This window comes from Acanthochromis polyacanthus, chromosome 4, assembly GCF_021347895.1.
Source record: "Acanthochromis polyacanthus isolate Apoly-LR-REF ecotype Palm Island chromosome 4, KAUST_Apoly_ChrSc, whole genome shotgun sequence".
NCBI classification, from domain to species: Eukaryota; Metazoa; Chordata; class Actinopteri; family Pomacentridae; genus Acanthochromis; species Acanthochromis polyacanthus.
Genome location: NC_067116.1, coordinates 20,215,711 through 20,238,171, shown reverse-complemented (window position 1 = coordinate 20,238,171; position 22,461 = coordinate 20,215,711). Strand labels below are relative to the sequence as shown.

At 39.7% G+C, this 22,461-nt stretch overlaps 1 protein-coding gene across 12 annotated transcripts in view; it reads left to right on the top strand.

Moving 5' to 3' along the window:
- The window catches only part of sgip1a (SH3GL interacting endocytic adaptor 1a), an 89,533-nt gene extending 70,411 nt beyond the window's left edge, over positions 1–19,122 (top strand). For 8 of the 12 annotated variants that reach the window (XM_051947496.1, XM_051947495.1, XM_051947494.1 and 5 more), the window contains 14 exons: positions 996–1,076; positions 1,711–1,785; positions 2,014–2,808; positions 3,428–3,549; positions 3,802–3,955; positions 5,125–5,184; positions 8,073–8,132; positions 9,164–9,275; positions 9,842–9,997; positions 11,385–11,520; positions 11,683–11,885; positions 12,264–12,328; positions 13,953–14,117; positions 15,417–19,122. In XM_051947496.1, the coding sequence (XP_051803456.1) occupies positions 996–1,076; positions 1,711–1,785; positions 2,014–2,808; positions 3,428–3,549; positions 3,802–3,955; positions 5,125–5,184; positions 8,073–8,132; positions 9,164–9,275; positions 9,842–9,997; positions 11,385–11,520; positions 11,683–11,885; positions 12,264–12,328; positions 13,953–14,117; positions 15,417–15,439 (2,207 nt within the window). In that variant the 3' untranslated portion in view covers positions 15,440–19,122. The remainder of the gene's footprint in view (positions 1–995; positions 1,077–1,710; positions 1,786–2,013; positions 2,809–3,427; positions 3,550–3,801; positions 3,956–5,124; positions 5,185–8,072; positions 8,133–9,163; positions 9,276–9,841; positions 9,998–11,384; positions 11,521–11,682; positions 11,886–12,263; positions 12,329–13,952; positions 14,118–15,416) is intronic. The other 4 variants (XM_051947500.1, XM_051947499.1, XM_022199773.2 and 1 more) reach the window with 3 other exon arrangements.
- Positions 19,123–22,461: the final 3,339 nt, after the last annotated feature.

The following is a 22,461-nucleotide window of genomic DNA, read 5'->3' as shown; positions in this document are numbered from 1 at the left end:
GAGTTGAAACTTGCACTCTGAGGTTATGCACATGTGTAATGTGAAGCTTGTGCTTTATGCACATTCTGTTGTCACCTTCTCACATCCATCACTGTAGGATTTAGGATTTAGTGATGCAGGCTGGGATGGCGCTCTCGGCTGTTACGCAAGTACAGTGTCAGGCATAACTAACATCAGCTCAACACAAATTCCCTTTATATATTAACTCAGACAACTAGAAGAGGTCTGAGTCTGACACTGGTAGCTGGATATATTTTACTTTTTTCATTGCAGTTCTGTCTTCAGATGATATAAGTAACACGTGTAAAGCCCTAAATAGAAAGTGTAGGGCAGTGTGATGAGGTTTATATAATTTTAATCTCAATTGCCAGTACATACAACTTGGTTAAACTAATGATACACTGCTGTAAAAAATCCTTCCTTCGTAAAAGTAAGAATGCTCAATTTTTGCTGAAGATAGATCTTGTCTACCTTATTTATATCAGGCATGTTATATTTGGTTATAAGCTCTGATTATAATACAGTACAAATTAACAGCACCACAAACTACAGCTTCCAAAATTACCATAGAGTTCAATCATCAAATCAGCTTTGACAAAACGTAACCATTTTAACCTTCATGAAGATAGGACTTTGGAGCAGGGCTGCTGGGTTACACTGCCTTATTTTTAGCAAGTTGTCTAGTATGGTTGTCTTCACATTTCTGGATATTTTTCTTACCACTGCTCTGACAAAGTCCTTGGTTATAGTGGCATTCTTTCTAATGCAAGAAAAATACATTTTCTGTGTTCTAGCATTTTCCCACATTCTGACTGCAGGCTGTCACTGAGACTTGAAATCTGTTTTGTCTTCTTAAACGTTCTATTGGCATGCTCATCTATGCCTGTTTCCCCTCATACATCTATTGCCTCTCAAGCCCCAGAGAATCAGAAACTCTTAAGTGTTTTGCTGCTAATGCCCTTCACATGCCCTTTTCTGTCCCCTCCTGAACGTAGTGGGTCTATCTGAGTCTGATGTGTGGGGGACTCCTCTGTCAGAGCCTGAATCCTCTTTGACAAGATCCTTCCCCACAGGAAGTAAGTTTAATAGTTCGCTGCATATCGTGCCAAACTTCCTCGTCTCCCTGGAATGACTGCACCGACCCATCAGCTCACCTCATGATCTCCCTCATCATCCGACTAACAGACCTGCAAACTAACCCGATCAAACAAGTGTGTGGCGATAACACTCTCCTTCTCTTTCTAAACAGACAGCTGTAACCCGTTTCATTTCATCAGCCATTTCCCAAGCTCGTGATTCAGGGTTGGTCGTAGTTTGTTTTATGGGAGAGGTTTAATACTGAACTTTCATTCTGCACCAGCCCCTCCTCCCCCGCTGCCTCCTCCTTGCATTTGGCATGGTGGTGACTGAATGTATTGTGCTGCATGGTGGATGGTTTGGGGTGATCCCCCCTCAAGTTGTTATAGATATATTTTGCAGGTAATGATTATACCTGTTGTTTTAAGTTCCAAAAGTTTAACTTTTTGTTAAATGATCAGCTGTGTTGTTATAAGCTAAACTTAAAATCCTCTTTATTTTTATTCTTGCCATAGTCAGCATTGTATGCAACCCACCATAAGTTGCAGTGATGTAAAACAAGCACTAGAGGAATCTCCAGGAATCACCTGTTAGACCTAAAAGGCTCATGCTTGATTTATGATATCATTGCAGCTCCACCTCCTCTCCCACCCAAGAATGTCCCAACTTCTCCCCCGACAACTGGCCCTCCCTCTGCAGATGATGCTGGTGAGAAGTCTTCTTACCTATTTCTGCTTCCCATTAAATCACCTTTTTGAATAAAACTAACTGTTACATTTGATCCCAGCTGCCTGTTCATGTTCAGCTTTCTGTGTCCGACTTTCTCTGTCAGTCTATTTACCTTTGCCTCTGTGATGTTTTATCTCTTTGTGTAAGCTTTCTGAACGCCTCTGCAAACACAGCCTTTGATTTATTCACTGGTTATCTCTGATTTAGAAGTGTCAACAGAAGCAGACAGCTCAACCAGGAAGCCCTCAATAGCTGACTTGGACAACATTTTTGGACCAGAGCAGGCTGTTCCTCCTGGCGAGGATACAGGTGAAACATGGGTCTGCTTCAGTGAAGAATCTTCTGAGCGGCCACCTCTACCAAAGGACCCTGCGCCTCCTCTCCCCACCTCCCCTCCTCCGCCAGAGGAACCAGCTCCTCCGTTACCAGCCTCCCCACCCCCACCTGAATCTCCGGCTCCACCCTTACCTACGTCCCCACCTCCTCCAGAAGACCCAGCACCACCTCTCCCTACATCCCCTCCCCCAAAAGAAGAACCCGCCCCTCCTGTACCAACCTCTCCGCCTCCCACAGAGGAGCCTGCTGCACCTCCTGTCCGTTCAGGTCCTCCCACACCTGAAGACAGAAATCCTCCCGTCACTTCTCCACCCCCTGCACCAAAGGAGCTTACATCACCTCCCGCTTCCTCCCCTCCTCCCATAGACTCACCTGCCAGTGTCCCACCAGCCCCTGCTCCTAATGCAGGCACCCCCCCAGCAGTCAGTCCTCCTACTGAGGAACCTGCAGCTCGTTCTGTCCCTCCACCCCTTGTCCTCTCTGAAGAGGAGCAGCTCAAGAATACAGACACCACCCAACCAAAACAGGACGGAGGTGAAACTGCCACCTCACCCAAAGATTCCAGCCAGGGGAGTCGGACTACGCCTCCCCCACCTCCTCCTCCAACATACCGTGCAGTGGTTTCATCACCAGGTCCCACATCAGGGGCTGGTGGCTCAAATAGCGGTAAGTAGTTCATGACTTTAACTGGAGTAGCGTTCACAGAGGACAAGTTTCTCACATCCCATTTAGAAAATAAACAACAACAAAAAAAAAACTAATCACTTCTGCATAGTCAAAGTTGTGTTCGGGGAATGATTGTCAGGCTCTTACCCTAAACCTTTTTGTACAAATGAGATTTTGAAAAACGCAGAGACAATTTCCTGGTCATTGATCAGAGTTGAGAAGTGATCGTATTGCCAGCAGAGCATCCTCTTCAAATTTTCTTAGAACTGATTTCACCACCTTTGTTGGTAATGTTGTGCAAACTGAACAGTGACTCTGCATTTTATTTCCTGAAAAGAGGTCATGTTTTGGCCCAGATGGATGTACAGTAGCCTCCTGCCACAGAATGTGTTATGTTGGTTTGTAGTTGAATATCATTTGCTTGACTTTCATAGGAGTTCTTCAGTTCTTTATATTAAACTGGAATGTGTGCACTAAAAAATGAATATATGTATAAGCTATCAACTTGGCTCTAACTACTGTGTGTTAATCCAGTGTAGCGTTTGTGTTCTGCAGTAGTTTTCTGAACTGAACTAGTGATCTTAACTGAGCTCCTGTGTGTTTTTGTTCTCCTCTGCAGGCTCCTCCTCACCGGTACGACCTGCTACACCTTCGTCAGTCAACCCCACTCCTCCTCCACCTCCACCTCGTCCCCCTTCACGACCCAAACTTCCTCCAGGGAAACCCACTGCAGGAGATGCAGTAAGATCTACTGTTTTTACTTTATAATTTGGTTGTCCTGTGTCATTGTTGCATCACTTATTTTTATGGCAACACTTATATTTCTTGTCATTGCTCACCTGTCCATTAGAATCTATCGATAAATAGCCAGATACGTCTATATACTGTCGTCCTAGCAGGACTGAGTTTATCACAGTCTGAGCTAGGATGATGAATACAATGGCCCCAAAACACTGCTCCTTTTCCTTACTCTTCTCCTTTTTGTCTTTTTAGAATCGCCCATTCAGCCCACCGATCCACTCGGCCAGCCCTCCTCCCATCGCCCCATTGGCGCGGGCTGAGAGCACCTCCTCCATCTCCTCCACCAACTCCCTGAGTGCCGCCACCACCCCTACTGTCAACAAGGAGCTCTCCGTGTCTGTGTCAGGTGTGTGAACCATGAGCCGTCACTGAGCTGTGCAGCTTGTCACCTGATGGCTGCTCACTGAGGCTAACAGTCCTGGCTGAAATTAACTGTTTTTTTTTTTTTTTCTGGAATATTAAAAATCTGTTATTTATTTTATGAACTGGCCTTGTCCTTCCTTGTACTCAGAGTGTGCTTGCAATGAGTCATGCACTGAAGTATTTATATATTTAATTTTTTTCTGGAAATGACAACAGTTTCTGAGCGACCATGTTTGACTAAATGATGGATATAGTCAACGTTTTGTGGCTTTTATTTACCGTACACCTTTACATTATCTCCATTTGATAAATATGTACACCATAAATTCAAATTCTTTAAATAAGAATTAATTGCTTCTAAAAAAAATATTTTTCATGCAATGAGTTACAGGACTGCACATAAATATTGATTAGAAATTCATTTTTACACTCACACATGCAGGGTGTGAGGAGGAGGTGAGAATACGAAGCAGGGTGTTAATTTTAAAATGCAAACATTCAGCAAACCTTTGATGAATTACTGACATAACAGTTTATACTCCTTGATCTAACTTTAGAGTCAGTGCTGAAGGACCCTACAGTGCCGAGTAAGTGGGTAATAGCAAATCTCAGTCGACTGTAACATGGCTGAGTCACAGTAGATTTAAAAAATACACACTCTGGAGGCCGCAGTAGTTATGTAAAAGCAGAATGTAGTCCCTGATTGGAGGGTGCATTTTTAAACAGATTTTAGAGACAGACTGAATAAGTTACTAGATCCTGACTGTAACATGAAGGGATTTGGAGATTTTACTGAAGTCTCAATTACCGCCCATAATTCATACATTATTTATTCATTGTGGTTTTGTCGATAGGCCGAAAAGATGTTGGGCTGGCAGCAAGAAAAGAGGTTACAGAAACTGTTTTAATTATAAACCGCTTCCTTTCCAGTCCCACTGCTTTGTCATTTTGACACGTGAATCACTGTTGTATTTAAGATGTTTCTTTTATGTTGGTTTTTGCTGTTTCATTTTGTATGCATGACATTATCTATCATTTCAAATTATTTTCCCTGAGTTTAATTTTTTTTCTTTCGTCTCCTTTTGTGTCCGTTTGTTTTTTGTTTTTGTCTTTTTTGCTATTTGTCCCCTTACTTGTTCTTTGGCTTGTCAGAAGACGATGCTTATGTAGACAAACTGCCCACCTTTGAGAGACACTTTGATTCATTTGCAGGTATGGTAAAGTTCCCCTCTGAGGGGGAACGGGTTCGGGAAAGGGTTGGGGAAGTGCTCCTTTGTGCGTTTCAAATCTGTTTGATGCTCTTTACCCGGAGTGCACTTGACATAGAAGGGTAAAGGTCATCACTGAGTGTTTTTGTCCTGTTTTGATGAATGTCAGTCCAAATGTGTAGGTATTCAAACAGTGAGAACAGGTCTTTTTTCACATAGTCCCAGTCTTTAGGCCCCTGTCAGTCTTTTCAGGCAAAATGGAAATCAAATTATGAAATATTTTTTTAAAAGACCACTGCTTTGTCATTGTTCCAATACCTACTTGCTCCACTTGTTTACTTTAGGTTTTGTGCACAGATGTAGGGACATACCACACATTCATTTTTTTTCTTTTCAAGTGTGGCAGCATTTTTCAGTGAAATCATCATTTTTCTTCATTGTTTTGCTCTTGCCAGCTCATACCTTCCCACACATTTCCAGTGCACTAAATCCATATGATAGTCTCTTTCTCACTCTCTCTCCTATCTGCATATCTCTCTCACCCTGTCCTCCCCTTTCTCACTCATTCTCTTCTATGTCACAAGTAAAATCTGCCAGAAAAAAATGAAAGCTGTGGTGACACAACAAGCTGCATCTATTGCATAATATTCTAAAAAAGTTCAAAAAGTGTCTTCCCCTCTCCCATCTGCCCGCTCGTGAGACTTTTCTCTCTGTTTTATGACTGTGCACCAGTTACTGTCTTGCCATGTCACCATGGCAACCTCCCATCTCCTCTCTTGGCGACACATTTTATGTGTGCAGAGCGCAGTGCAGTCACTCCCAGGTACCTTTTCTGCACCGCAAGAATGTATTTGAGTGTTTGTGTGCTGTGTGTTCAATGAGCATGTCTGAAGAGCTCCTTATCTGTGGGCCCTTGAGATCCATATTGTCTGTCTTTCTCACACACACACACTCAAACACATACAGAGTCACGCATACTGTCAGATCAGAGCTGCTGCTTAAAGCTGTTTGAAGTCTGGCTTGAGAATTAGGCCATATTAGACAGGCAGCAGATGTTTGGTATTCATGCCATCTCCTCTCTTCAGCTGGAGTACACAACACAGCCTCAGGTTTAACCAATCTCTCAGCCAGACTGGAAAACCTCAGTCTACCCCCCACACTTGACCCCTGACAGCCACCTCTCACACCTGACACTCAGGCACTCAGCCATAGAGACCCCACCCTCCCAATCTGAGCACCTGCCCTTTTGTTCTCTTCATGAAGCATCGCGCTTCTCTCATCGTTCCATCACCCAACACTCTGATAGTGTAATGAGTCACTCAACAGCACATCTTTGCTCACAGAATTCAACAATAATTGTATGAACTAAAACAAGCCTACCCTGCACTGCCAGGATGGTGACCCAAGTTTTCGGTGTTAAAAAGAACCACTGCAATCAGTTAAATGCACTCATTTGACATTGTAAGAATCATGCTATTGCTGCACATCACATGGTTGAAGTTATTTTGAAAAGGCACCAAATGTAAACACAACTCTTCAAGCAGCCGTGCTTTGTGTATTCACTCTGGTCCTGCATCTCACTTCAGGAACTGGATCCTTCAAAGTCCATATTACTAGACCAAATACATCATGGAAGGTTGACAAGGTCTGTCTTTTTTGAAAATCTTCTGCAAATACAGTTGAGAGATATCTCCTTCTTTTGCTAAAGGAAGCAGCAAATGTATCATTTGTGGTCGGCAGCATCCTGGCCATGGGTTTTGGCATGTGCTCCCTCAAAACAAGGCTGCTTCTCTGTTTCATTGCAGCTTTAATTTGCCTTGAGTCATGATTAGTTCTGCCATTTTACCCTATCAGATTATTTGAATAAATGCTTTTTAGAGCCCTGAAAGGATCAAAATATGCATTTTTTACAAAAAAAAAAAATGTTACTTGGCAAGTCAGAAGAATACACAGAAATATGTTTTTGCCATGATCTCATTAATCATGTTGTGGCCCCTCAGAGGTTTAAGCCTTAATATTGATGTTGATTGACAATACGTTGCATGTTTTAGAATTATGGGTTTATTTTTGGATTCGTTGCAACATTTTTTAGCTGATTAGTTAAGAAACAGCTGTTTTTTGGTTGAACAAACGTTCTGCATTTCTGTATCGCATTTTACTTAAAGGGCATTTCTTGCAGATTAAATTATTCTAACAGTGAAGCAGGACCCTAAGCACCCATCCTTAGTTTTGAACTAGTCTGTGTCTCATTGCTGCCCTCTGCAGGATGTGTTTGTACATAGCTGTTATTCTCCATCTGTTTCATAATGAGACAAGTAGAGGCCTCGAGGAAAATGTAAGACCTAGAGAAAGCATAGACAAGATACATGCAATGTGAACCCTATGGTTGCCACTGGTTAACGTAGTGCAAGGAAACTGCTATATTTGGAGCTTGTTTCTAATACTGGAGAAAACATTGGCTGCTGGCCCTGAAGCTGGCTCCACACTGTCTCCTCACTAGCTTCGACATCCCCTCTCCTGTATCGCACATCTTGCACATCGAATTTTACCGCTGCCAGCGTCAAGCGGCACAAACCTGGCCTTCAGCCCCACCTTTCCTCATGCACGCAAGCATCTACAAAAAAATAAAAATAAACCGCACCCTGTGTCACCCATTTCCTCACATGTTCTGTCCCGGCTGTGTCCCGGCCTCTCTGGCCTCCACCTCCACGTTTCACCTCACTGTCTCACTGTGACGTGTGATAGACCTGCCATGTGAGACTCACGCTACTGTCCTTCTCTCCCCTCCTCACCCACTTCCCTCCTATCCATCCCTCTGCCTCCTCCCACCCTCCTCGTCCTTCTCTCCTGACCCCACCTCCCCCCGTTCCTCCACCCCTCGTCCCCACACAGAGAATGACCAGCCATCCCTTGTATGGTTTGACAGAGGGAAGTTTTATTTAACCTTTGAAGGTAAGTTTTCTCTGCACCAGGGTAGCGTGCACACTATTTGGAGGCTCATTTGTGCAAGCTTCGCCCCTCCTCTGTCCCGCCCCTTCCCTCTTCCCCTTTTCTCCTCCATCAGCCTAACCCAAGTCATGCTACCTGCTGGCTGGGCTCCCTCATATTCAGTCAAATATGCAGTGGTATATCTTCCCCTGACTTCTTTTCCTGTCATTGTTCATTCTCATTTCATCTCTGCTGACCGCCTCTCATTCCCTGAAGAGTCACCATTCTTCGTGTACTTTACTAATCACTTTGTCGTCACTCCTTTTTTCGTGCTGGTTTGATTTTTGGTTTGATCTGTGAGCTCTCTGATCTTCTTTGATCTTGTCAGAGTATTTCAGCTGTATCCGCATGTCTGGAATAAGCATGCACATCTCTCTCAGTCTTTCTCTATGTCTGCCTCTGTCTTTTCTTTCTCATTCAGCTATGCCAGGTCAGTTTAAAACAAATATCAGTTTGTATTGTAATCTATACCAAATCATGAATTTGGGGGAGATATTTGAAGTAATTGTGTTTAATTGTACAATTTCACAGTCAAAGAGCAGAGAGAAATGGGTATCCTTCACACACATAATGTGCTGTTTTCATGCCACATGACTAACACCAGGATTGGTTCTCATTTCAAATAGCTTCATTTCATTTCATCACAGTAGTTTGCACAAGTTTTGTTCCTCATTTCATCCACACAGATAGAAAAAAAAAATAGAGTCCTGGTTTTGGAAGTGGAACATAATTGTAAACTTATTGAGCTCTAATGCATTTTTATTCTGAACTGAAGCTTCGAAACATTGATGTCAGATTGATTTGATAAACAAAGATTTTGATTATGACTTCAAAGCATCCCTGACTTTGACTTTAACAACCACAAAAGGATAGCAGATAACAACAATTGAGCTGAGTGGATTTTTTTCGAAGTTACAGACTTTGGTTTTGTGTGTTTCATTCCCTTTTCAGACAACTTTAATGTGTGTTTCTATGTGTTGGTTTGTTACTACTAGGCTGCTCCCGAGGGCCCAGTCCTCTCACCATGGGAGCTCAGGACACGCTACCTGTCGCCGCTGCTTTCACAGAGACAGTCAACGCCTTCTTTAAAGGAGCCGACCCCAACAAGTGGGTCTTCACACGTTCACATACATCATGTCATGACTTATTACAGTAGAATTCACCAATCAAGATCACATACTTCTCTTTTTTTGATGGGAAAAGAGTGTGTTTGTCTAGTTTAGATAGTAGTACTTACAGGATAATGCTGACAATTTTAGTAAATTTGCCCAAATTTAGCATCAAAAAGCAGCATATAGGCATTTAATAACATGTTGACTGTAATGTTTATCTAGGAAGATAAAAGGATATTCTGTTTATCAAGGTATTTATCATCCTAAACAGCTATTTAAACACTAAAAGGATTGGTATCAGTCTGTAACAGCTGAAAGACATCACTGAACATGCTCAGTTTTTGTGTTTGCGCTGCCTTTGATGTGGGCTGAGGAGCTGAGAGGAGTGAACTGATGGGTTTAAATTATTGATTTTGTGCGTTTGTGTTGATGTCAGTGCTTTAATATTGTAAAAATGCATGAATCATGGTTGTTCAAGAAGCTGCAGAAATTGACAAAATAAGCATGTAGTGTATTTGTGCACTGTGTCTCTCTTTAACACTCTCCTCATCTTCCTCTCAGGTGTGTTGTGAAGATCATAGGTGAGATGGTTTTGTCGTTTCCAGCGGGCATCACGCGGCACTTTGCCAATAACCCGTCCCCTGCCGTCCTAACCTTCAGCATAACCAACTACAGCCGACTGGAGCATGTGCTGCCTAACCCCCAGCTGCTCTGCTGGTAATGACACCACTGTGAACTCACCACCTCACTCTTAAAAATAAACAATAATAAAAGTTTTCACTGGAGGCAGCGTGTCAGGGAAGAAGTGGAAATACCGACCTATCCATCACTTCTACTCCATCCATCTCACGTGTGTAGTTCAAATCTAAAGGCTTTATTCTCTAATTTATAATTTTCCCATAACATTTAACAAGTTATGAGTGTTATAATTTCACTAAGCTTCATTAAATCAAAGCTGTGTGCTTACTATACATTCTACATTGTATTGTTAATGGTAATTGCACCTGTAGAGCATGTGAGATAGCAGCTTAAATAGCATGCTACATGTAACACATACTGTATGTTCACTGTGACTTTGCAGCAAGGTCCTCTTAAGTCACCTTCTTCTTATGTAACCATGGTGTATTGTTGATGACATTTCAGCACCATGAAGATATTTTTTCCCAGGAATCCTGTAAACTACACTTATGGAATGTAATACAAACAGAGTAAACTTCACTTATACATATCTTATATCCTAGACAAGAAAAGGCATTGTGTGTGTAGAAAATAGTAGAAATTCATTATTACCATAAAGAAAAAAGGCGTGCAAGAACCAGGGGGCTGTCAAAAGATCATTTAAATATAATATAGTAGCAATGTAGTAGTGAATATAATTTGAATTTTTTTGAAAGAAACCTTTAAGAAGCTGGTGGCCTATTTATATATTTGCAAACTGGTAAACCTAATTCAGAACTGGCTCATAAAACATTTGTAATCCAATATGCTTTGTTAATAGAACAAAGGATGAGGGAGACTTTAGTGAGACAATAATGCTGACTGTGTTGAGTCATTATGAGTTCATCTGGCTTTCCTGATACAGTGCTTTAAGCTTTTTTTTTCTTTTTTTTTTACATGTGTGTGTCATCCTTTTTGGGTCATATTGCACTTCATATTAAAAAAACATAGACCACCTTTTGAAACCATAAAAACTAAATATGAAATGCTCAGTCACAGCTATTATGGCAATAAAAATATATTTTTTCACATCAGGAAAGGGGCTGTTATCCTTGTGATTCATAAGCAAATATAATTTGTCAAATGTTTTTGTTCCTTGCTTTAAAGTTTGCAACAAATCATTCTGATGTTTTACTACAGCCCACCTAACTATTGCTAAATCAATGTAAAACTGGCCTTTTTATGGCTCATTGTTAAAATTCAAACATGCTAATCATTACTTGTGGATCTCACACTTTAAAATTTTCAGTAATTTTTACTATAAACACGTTTGTTGAATAGCTGACAACTAATTTACAGAATGTGAGTGTTTCACCAGTTTAGAAAATCAGCAGTCATGTGAAAAGTCTGTATTTTGATCGTGCTTTTCTACCTGCTTTCCCACCAGCGACACTACCACACAATGCACGGCCGATGCCAAGAACTTCTGGGTGAACATGCCAAACCTGATATCACATTTAAAGAAGGTGGCAGAGCAAAAGCCACAAGCAACATACTACAATGTGGACATGCTCAAGTATCAGGTAGACTCAACCTCTGGTCATAAAACAGTCCTCAAATCTTCCACCGTTTCACTGTAAAGTCGAGTCAGCTCTAACTAACCGCTGAACATGATTTGCTGGATAATAGGTTGGCCTCGAACCAGCAGTAAAATGCGGTTTTATATTGTGTGTGTCTATGGGCAGGTGTCTGTGCAGGGCCCCCAGTCGACTCCTCTGAACCTGGCGGTGAGCTGGAGGTGTGAGCCAACCAGCACTGACCTGAGGATAGACTACAAATACAACGGGGAGGCCATGTCGACGGCGATGGCTCTGAACAACGTGCAATTCCTCGTCCCTGTCGATGGAGGCGTTTCAAAACTACAGGCTGTTTTACCTCCTGCTGCATGGTACTGTCTACACGGTTTCTAGGCTTATCACATTACATACAGCTAATCAACTAAACAGGCTGATGAAGTAAAGAATAGGGTTTGGTGTGTTCACAGTTTGCTTTTTCTAATACAATGAAAGGACCTGCTTAACTTGATGTCGGCTTGTATCAGCTTCATACCTGTAATCCACTAAAGCGTAGGCTCTTGAATGTCCTTGATAAAATAAAAGGACTACAGATAAAACTACATATTTAAAACTGTTTACCAAATATGGGAATTATATGTCATTACTTATGTTTTAAATTCAGAAGTAAATAAATGATAAACATCGGCAGCTGATGGCAGGTTTTGGTGGTCTTCTTCACTGGTTTTCTGTCGTCTTTTTCATTCTAACAGGAATGCAGAACAGCAAAGAATCCTTTGGAAGATCCCTGATATCTCACAGAAATCTGAGAATGGAGGTATTGCAGTTTATTAATTATTTAATCATTGTTAAAAATGTACATGTGGGGATGCCTTGTGGCTATGGATGAGAGCCCTGCTTTCAGTTTAATATCTGTAACAATTAGATATTATCCTGAACTTTACATTTTTTATTAAGTGCAGCTTCAGGGCCAACGTTCCAACGGTATTAGGAACCTTAATCAAGATTTTGCTTTTTGGGTCTCCCTAAGCCAGCGTCAGGATCCTTCACACAGTCTGATTTTTATCTTACTGAGACAAAAATTGAAAATCATGAGAGAACTGCACTGAAATATGTATTTGTAGAAATGTGAACAGATTGAAATGTGAACTAAAGAAAACCTACCGCAAAAATCAGTGTCTGAAAGTTGGGACAGCTGCTACCTGATATCAAAACCCAGCATCAAATGATGCACAAACTACTGGCTGACATGACAGTAGTGCTATTTTTTGAATACAGTTGAGGGAAATACAAACAGACAAATGTGCAAACCACACTGGATGCAAATGTAATGAAAAATTTGCAGCTTTGGAAGGAACATAGCTTTGTGGATCATTTTCAAAACAACCTGGTGACATGGCTCTGTTTTCATTTACTGAAATGTCATTGATACCTGATATGTATGAAATTGTTATTGTACAGTCTGACAGAACTTGGAGCACGGTTTTGTTAAAGCTATCTCTTATAATGTGGCATAGAGTGAAGTTACAGAATCACTGATGCCGCTACAGGTGCCTTTAGAAAAGTCACTCAGAGAGCATCAGCTCAAACTTGAGTACATTAAGTCAGTTTTAAGACCTGGGGTATGTGTTCATAGATATCAGTTATCCGAAGCCCTGGTTAAAGGTCTATGTGCACAATAGCTGTAATCGAGACAGCAGTTGTACAAATACTGAAAATAAAGCCACAGATCAGAACCAGAATGTAGGAAGAGGCATTCAGATTGAAAGAAAAAATAGGTTCAGCCTCAGTGGGAAATTATTGGACAGAGCTGAACTAGATTCATTAGCAGGAGTCATGGATGCAAACATCCACTGCATCGTGTTTCTCAGGAAAGGTCTGCCTAAAGTAACCACCGCCCCCTACTGTCTGGCAGCGGTGTTACAATTACTTATCACCACTGTGACATCTTTGCCAGGTCTTCTTTTAATCCCTAGGCATGAATTTTATTAGTATCTCACAGTACTTTGATTTATTGACCTGCTTCACATAACACAAAGCAGAAAGTCTGTATCACTCGCCTGTTGTCCTGAACAACAGCACTGAACTGGATTATGAATTCTCTTTGAGATGAAACAGACTCTGTGATCAGTTTAATGCTGCTTCTTTTGAATGTGGATGACTGATAAATGTCAATCTCTCATGTCCACTCTACAGCAAAGTGACCTCCAATGAACCCCATACAATGCTCACACTTCAAATGTACACTCATCAAACATTTTGACATTGAACATGCACTGATTCAACAGCATGTTCCTGCACTAAATAGATGAGTCCTCTAGAACTGCTGCCAGCGTTTTTCATTTTGTAAAATCAGGTCCAGCATATTTTCTTCAAGTTTTGAGCTTTAACCCTGTCCTCATGGCTCATGAACCCATCCTAACTGTACTCTCTTCCCTCAGGTGTGGGATCGTTGTTAGCACGCTTCCAGCTAACAGAAGGTCCCAGTAAACCAGCTCCACTGGCAGTGCAGTTCACCAGTGAAGGCAGCACCCTGTCGGGCTGTGACATTGAACTAGCTGGACCAGGGTACCGCTTCTCTCTCGTCAAGAAGAGGTTTGCTGCAGGTCAGTCGAGTTTTTCAGCATGTAATGGAATTTTCCATACCAGAATGTTAATGATCACAGTTTAATGATAGCTTTACCAACTCTTTAAGGAGATCAAACCTTTCGAAACCAACACTGATGCCATAAATTGTTCATTTATTGAATATATTAGAGAAGTTGTCATCTACTATTGTTCACTATAAATTGTTTGTTTCTTTGTATATATCTAAGATGCATTTATGCTCAGAAATCTGTGTATAATTTGACTGTCTGGATGTGGAGCAGACAGCACATGATAATTAATTAAGATAGGTATGTTTAATTTTTCAAAGTTTGCTAGTCAGTGGTGTTACCTTGAGTCTTTGGAAATTGAGAAGTCCATTCAAATTATAAATATGAATTATATTGCAGTATTATTATAGTAATGCAACTGTAAACTCGAACCAGTCAAAAGTTTGGACACACCTTCTCATTCAATGCTTTTATGTATTCGTATTATTTTCTACATTGCAGATTCATATTGAAGATGAACCCTTTTTTGTTTACAGCATAATTACATATGTATTCTTTTATGATTTTGATGTCTTCAGTAATAATCTGCAATGTATGAAATGATTAAACCAAAACCACTGAATGAGAAGATGTGTCCAAACTTTTGACTGGTAGTGTTTGTTAAATGCTGTTGTACATAATTTCCTTTATGCTTGGCTGCTGCTTTCTAAATAATCACCTCCATTACATTAAAGAAAAGAGGCAGTGTTCTATATGTAGCCTGAGACAGGAAAATAGAGTGAAATTACTGAGAACACAACGTAAGACTTAAAGTGACATAGATGGATGTAATCATTTTTAGAGATATTTAATATAATGGAATATATGGGATAGAAGTACTTCATTGATCCACAAGGGGGAATTCTGTTGTAACAGTAGTGAAGTGACCACCACCACCACAATAGAAAAATATACAAATGTACAAAAGATTTTAAATGTACTATGAATAAAAATGTTCTACATTGAAAAGTGCACCATAAAGTGTCAAATGCTGACATCAGACTCTATTGACTAAATGTAAATTCAATCCTGAAATTGAGGAAATTACACCCTTGTGACAGAAAGTCCATTAGTAGCAAACTGTAATCATTGCAAAATTATTATTGAAAGCTAATAATACATCATTTTAACAAATACAAGTGCAGTTGAATAATCTTTTCATGCTAGTGTCAATCAATAATGTAAATACATACTACCAGTAATATATTACCAGCTATAAAAGAGCCATAAATGACTAAATAAGTGGATGATCTCATTGGTGTCTTTCAGGAAAATACCTGGCCGACAACTGACCCATGCTACTGAGAGCAGCACTGTTCAACAAAACGACTGCAATGGACTGAGGTCGACACCGAAGACAGAGGACAGACCGACACCAGACAGAACCTCCAGTAACCTTTTCTGAACCCACATGACAGGTCCGCAGCCTACCCAGCAGTATTGTATAACCTGCATATAGCATTGTGGAACTGTTTTAGGTCATGTAATTATCGTATTTGTATTCATTTCATAACATCTGTATTGCTGCAGTTAGACACCTGGGTTCTTCTCTCCTCTAAAGTCTGTGCCACTGTCTCCATCCTCCTCTGTGTGGTGGTGTTTTTAAAGTTTCACTGCAGCTGCCTGACCCAAGCCGTGGACAGAAAGAGTATCGGACAGATTTATCTCTGGATGACCTGTTGTATGTTGTCCTCAGTCTAGAAAATGTGGGCCATAAATCCTGGAATACCATCTTTGCGGTCAGACATGCAGTTCAAAGTTAGATTATGTAGAGCTGAAGGGACGCCCACGACAATACATAGCAAGTTCTACACCTTTATTAGCACATAAGAAATCACTGGGTTCCGGCTCGAAGCCTGAGACAGCTGTGCTTACTGTTTTGCACTGACGGCGAACATCTGTGTGACAAGTAACTGCTTAAGCCGACACACAAACTGTTGTCACAAAGTGTTAAATCAAAGTTGGTGTTTCTTGTCGGTGCTTGTGTGCGATCACATGAAACACAGAATCAAGTAGCTACGTTCAACTAGATTTTTCAAGCATCACCTGCTGGTACTACAGGGTCACATGACTTTGGATCGCATCCTTTTTACTATAAATGCACCGCTCAGTCGATCAAACTGCTATTTTATTTCTCTATACACACACGTGGAGAGGTTTTCAGCATGTTAGGCAGCTGCAATGACAAGTCAGTTCACTGGTTGCAAAATAAGAAAACATGTTTTCCCGTCAGAACAAAAGAAGTGTACAAAGTGTCATTTAAATCAATATGTATCTTAAAGGGCGTTTGGTGTTTTCCTCGTATCGTCAGATAGCCTTTCTGTTGTTCCCAGGACAGCAGTGTTAGACTCCAGAGTACATGACAGCATTCTATTTTTATTTATTGATGACAATGATTTGTTGTATAAAACATGTGATTCTGTATATGAATAGAATTTGAATAGTATCACACAACTCAGAACCCTTAAAGGTATAAATATTTGAATTCTCTCTCATTTTTGTTATCTGTGTAGTTGGGTAACCTGTGTACAGTATAAGGTATAATTTTTGAATTTATTTCAGATATAATTTTTTAAGTCAAGTGCAACAGAAGAATTGAGCTATATATGGGTGGGGAGGGGGGGGGGAGGGGTAATTTAATGAAAAAGATAAATATCTTCCTGGATGCTGTGTTATGCTTTGTGAAAGCAGTGTTAATGTAGAGTTAGCTATACCATGGACAAGGATCACACTCAAAAGAATCAGTTTGACATTCTGGAAGGTGCTCCACAGATCTGTTTTATCTGCATTGACACGGTTAGCTTAGCATAAACACTGGGAACCGTTAGCCTGGCTGTGATTGACACTTATCAGCGCCTCTAAAAATCTCTGATTTTACGCTGTGTTTGTTTGGTCTGTACAAGGATCTGACTGTATAGATTCCAGACTATAACCTATTAATATATATATATATATTCAGAACTTTTGTATGAATTGCCATGAAATATTGTACAGACATTAATGTCCCTGAGATAATGAAATGCAGCCACTTTTAAATCCCTGTAGTTTTTTCTATCGCCACCAGCAGATCAACATTTCAATTAATCCATCACTTTGGTTTAACAGACACTATTACAACTGGCAAAATTCCTATTAACCGCAGCAGTACTATATGTTTAGCGCTGAGTAGCTAATTTAGCAGGCTAACATGCTAAACATTGTCATTATGAGCACGTTAGCACGATTTCATTGTTAGTTACACCTAGAAGAGGCGCTAGCAGCTAGCTGTTGACTCTTATTCATTGTTCACTTTTGGAGCAAAGGTAGCTGTTTCCCTCCGATTCCAGTCTTTATGCTAAGCTAAGCTAGCTGACTTCTGGCTTAGCCTCATATTTAACAGTGATTATAAAAAAAAAACACGAGACTGATTCTTGACAAAATAATGAATGTGTGTTTTCCATAATGTCAAACTCATCCTTTAAATAAGACAATTCCAACAACAATCCGTTTTTCCTCAGTGATGAAGTTTGGTGACAACGGTACCGTTACTGGAACAAGATCTGTTTACTGGGACCAGCTTGTTTCTTTAATTCAAACCTCATTGTGATAAAACAGAAAGGAAGCATTGATCCAGCACTCTCAGTTCCTCCATCTGTACCTCAGCTTTGACTGTGGGTCACCAGTTAAGCTTCTTCTCTGCTTCCATCCACCTCGCTGGTACCTAAACTCCCTGATTATATCATGAGCACACCCCTGATCATCCAGCCAGCACTTGAATCCATGGCTTTATTTTGCATAATCGTAATGGTCTCTGTGAGATGACATGATTTGAATGAGGTTGTGGAGCAAGGTTAAGTTGACCAAAATGCTTTTTTTTTCTTTTTCTTTTTGTATTTTCTGTGTGTGTACCCCGGACAGTCAGTCCTCTGTTAAGGCGAATAAGCTGAATATTTTTAAAATCGATAAAAATGAAAAAATATATTGTTTAATGTGAAAAAACACTGTGCTGATGATGTTGAACTTCCTGAATGCTCTGACACTCAACATGAAGAACAAAAAGTGTGTGTGAAGTGTAGCCGAAAATCTCTGTACTGTACTGTATGTCGGCACTCTGCTAAATGTAACCAATCATAGTCCTTTCAGATCTGTAGTACCAGCATCTTAGGCTGAATTTAGGACAGGAAGACAGTTAATCTCACTACAGTACTTGTAATTGGGTTTAGTTTTTAAAGATGATGTTCTTACAAGTCTGGGCTGTGCAGGTAAAATAAACATCATGGTTCATGTCCTGCTTTTTAGTTTTTCATGTGTAGACCCAGTCTGAGAGAACACTGATGTTGCATTTGGTTGAAATGACGCAGTGATGGATGATTGGTGCCATTTAGCTCCTGGTTATATATTTGTTTGGTAACATTTTCCTTCAGTCATGTTGGTCTTTCATCCAGTTAGCATGAGCTGACAGGACTTTGTTACCTTCTGGTTGACTCTTGAAGTTACCAGTGCAACAGTCACTACAGCATTATCTACAGAGGCCCACCGTACACCCCATCTGTTTTAAATCATCACTACACAAAACTTACTCATCTTTCAACTGGAAAGGCAACACAAAACTCTTTCAGTGTTAGTTGCTAAAATAATGTTTTCATCTTTTAATTAAAAAAATGGATCAAAACTTGTTTTTCCAGATTTTCATCTCTGTGGTGAATTTGTCCTGCAGTAACTCCTTATTGCATGCAGCGCATGCAGTAAAAGGTGGGGCATCTACGATGATAGATAGTACTGAAATGACGTGTTGTGCTGAGTGTCAGTTACCTTGTATTAATGTTGAGGAGAGCAGGGAGTGTGTTTATGTGTGCTATAAGCCAGAATGCTTTTTGGTTCTGTACCGTTAACCTCAAACACATGTGCAAGCTGTTTGTACAGTACATAACAATGCTAAGATGAACTGAGAAACTTAGTTTGCTTCTTTCCAAAACCAATAAAAGTTATAACTGGATGCCTGTGTTTGCAGTTCTCTGTATATTTTATAGTTCTGAGTGATACTTCTGCTCTATTCTTTTGTTTCCAGCTGTGTAAGCAGCTAGCTATATAATATAGATTTTATATATATTATATAATATATATTTTATACATAAAACAAAAAAACATAATCGAAATTCATCATGAGAGAGAAAGTTTTTAATTTTTTTTTAAAAATGAGTGCAAAAATAACCTCTAAGACCTGACGTCCACACATCTTTTTTTGTTGTTTTTAAGAGATTATTGTTCATAATAATGCTAATAATAAAATACTGTCAATAAAAATAACAGCAACAATAGTGACCATATAAATATAATATAAATATAAAAAATATAATACATGTAACAATCAAATATTAGGTATGATCCAATTATTACATTTATTGGTTACTTCTTATCCCAGATAACTAGAAGAAATCTAAAATGCAAGCTCAACCAAAGCTTTGGTTTACCTATCTAAACACACAAAAAAAAATAGAAAGAAAAGAAAAAAACAACAAAACTAGTAATACTGAGATGCTATGTCTGGCTCCTAATTGCAGATTATTCAATATTTTTTATTATTGTTTTTAATTGGTGCAGTATACACCACAAGAGTTCTCAATAACTCTGTTACAGGCTACATTATATGCAAGGGCGTAACTTTGGGTCTTCCATTGGGGGGGTTAAACTCTGTGCCTGTTTATTGGTATTTATTGAATCGTTTACTTTTGTAAAAGGAGTCGTGGTAATTTGGCACGTCTGTATTAGAAATACATTGGTGATTTACTTGAAGTTGTTGCAGCTGTGTACTCATGTATTTATGCAACAATGACCAATTAATTCCTATTGTGTTTAAGTACTAGCTAGTAAGACCATAGCAGCTTCCACTTAATTGATTTAGGGTTTATGTCAACTATCTATGAAAAGAAAAATCAAGAACTTTAAAGATTAATCAATTGCATCACTGTATTGACACAACTAAAGTACAAACAGAAAATGTCTTATGCACAATTCATGACAACACTCAATACATCACACAATACAGGGTGGCACACTGGAGTGCAGCTTGCACCTCTATTCTGGCGTGGAGCATGTATAGAGAAAGCTAACACAGTACAAGGGCTAAGGTATGTTACCTGGTCATTTGTGCCTCCTCTGCTGCCTTTCCCTGTGCTCTCTCTCCCTCTCTTTGGTCACCTGATGATCCTCCATCACCTGGACTTCCTCTGTCACCTCCTCCTCCTCTCTCTTGCTCAACTGTTGTACCTCCTCTGTCACCTCCTCTCTCTCTCTCCTCATCTGCGACTGTGCTTCTCCCTCTCTGGTCACCTGCTTCTCTTTCATGGCCTGTTCGGCAATCATATTCTTGAACCTGGTATAAAAAAAAAATGCTTAGTTAATGTTAAAATGGTATCAGCCCGGTTAAAAATAACCAGTAAGGTCAAAGAACAATTTGAGGAAATAAATACATTCAGGTATTTCCCAAATTTTGTCAAGATTCACAAGATGAAGTACTTCTCTTCCCCTCCTCTGTCACTGTCACCGGCTGCGTGTTCCGCAGCCACCCTGCTGCAGCAGCAGGACGGACATGGAGGAGCGTCTGTTGTCACCATGGTTACCGCTTCAGGCCGACACAGACATTCCTGTTCCTTCAGGATTTAGAAATGCCTGGAAAAATGTAGCTTCTGTGTATGCTATTGCGTTGTTTGATCAGTAAAATAGCTTCACTACTGAAAAGATATTTGATGTGGAAAACAGCGACGTTACGACCTGCCCGGTTCCCCCGAAAAATGTAGTTTAACTACGCCGCCATCCATCACTGTGTATTGGAGCAAAGTCAGCAAACAGCCCTTTAAGTTACAATTCAGTGAAAACTGACATTGGTCCTAAACAGTACATCCCCGACATTCTCTGGCTGTACCTCACAGGACAAGCTCAAACCAACTCCAGTCACAAATCATCAGCTAGCTTAACAAGACAGGTAGGCTATTTTACCTCTTTTTGGTCAAGATATTGCCTTTTTTTAGTTGTTGGTGTCGACCAACAATGAAGAATTCTTCATTGTTGGTCGACACGTTGTTTGTCCTTTTCGCGCTCTTTTCATTTCTTCACGGCTCTGCTATTTCCATCCATGCCAAATATACAGGGTCAGGGAAAAGTGAACGTTCCGTAGAGGAGGCGCCGCGGATTGGGTGATACCAAGTATTCAGTGGGGGTGCGGGGGGTTACATTAAGATGATTAAACTTGCTACTGTTTTGATGGCAAATGATATTAATAATAAAAATCAACAAGATAATTAATGCTTTTATTACATTGGAAAAATGTGACGATATTGTGGGGGTTACATTAACTGAACGTGATTTTTGCGGGGGTCATGACCCCCGTATACTCGGTGCAAATTACGCCCTTGATTATATGTGTATAAAGACAAGTAAAGCATTCTATTCTATTCTAAAACAACTACACATTGTTATTGTTACTATGGAGTGGGTAAAATGATTTTTGTTCAAAGGTAAACAATGTTGCTATGGATTCTATGTTTTTATTTGGTGACTTGAGCATCGTTAGCCATTTTGCGACTGAACTCAGAGAGAGAGCAGGTCAGCATTAAGCTATTTGATCAAGAAAGAAGGAAAGCCAGAGCAACCTACAGGACTACGTGATTTATTTGTACTGCCAAGACATGGACAAGGTAAGAATATTAATCACTGATAACATTTAAGTGTATTTCATTTATTTTGTTCTGTTTAAGATTTCAACTTGTTTGTATGCTATCTGCTCGTTAGCATAGACTGTAATGCTCGTTGGCCGACTTGTTAGTGTTAGCTCGCTAAAATATAAAATGAGTCTTCCTGAGTCCAAAATGCACATTTATGTGTAATTATTATTATATAATTATTATTTTTATTCAGTTTTCTTTAATAATTAAGATACGGTCCTCAGTAATGTTTTTTTTAAAGATATGTAGTAACTATAATCACATTTCAAATAGTCTCTTTTGCTGTCTGATTTTTTTTATTATTCTGTTGAATTTAACCTTGATAATACAGTGCTTAAAAAGTTTTTTTTTAATTGTTTAAGGTATTTGGTAATATTAATCATATTTCAAATAATCCCTTTTGCTATGTTGTTTTATTCTATTGTCTTTAATGATTAAGATATAGTCCTCAATATTGCTATTTTTAAAACTTTTTGAGGTACTTTGTTTCATTAATCACAATCCAACCTGTCATTTTTACTACCTTTTTTAAAAATTATTATTCTGACTATTCTGTCTTTAATATTTAAAATATAGTTCTCAATTTTTTTGAAGTATTTAATGTATTTTGTGGT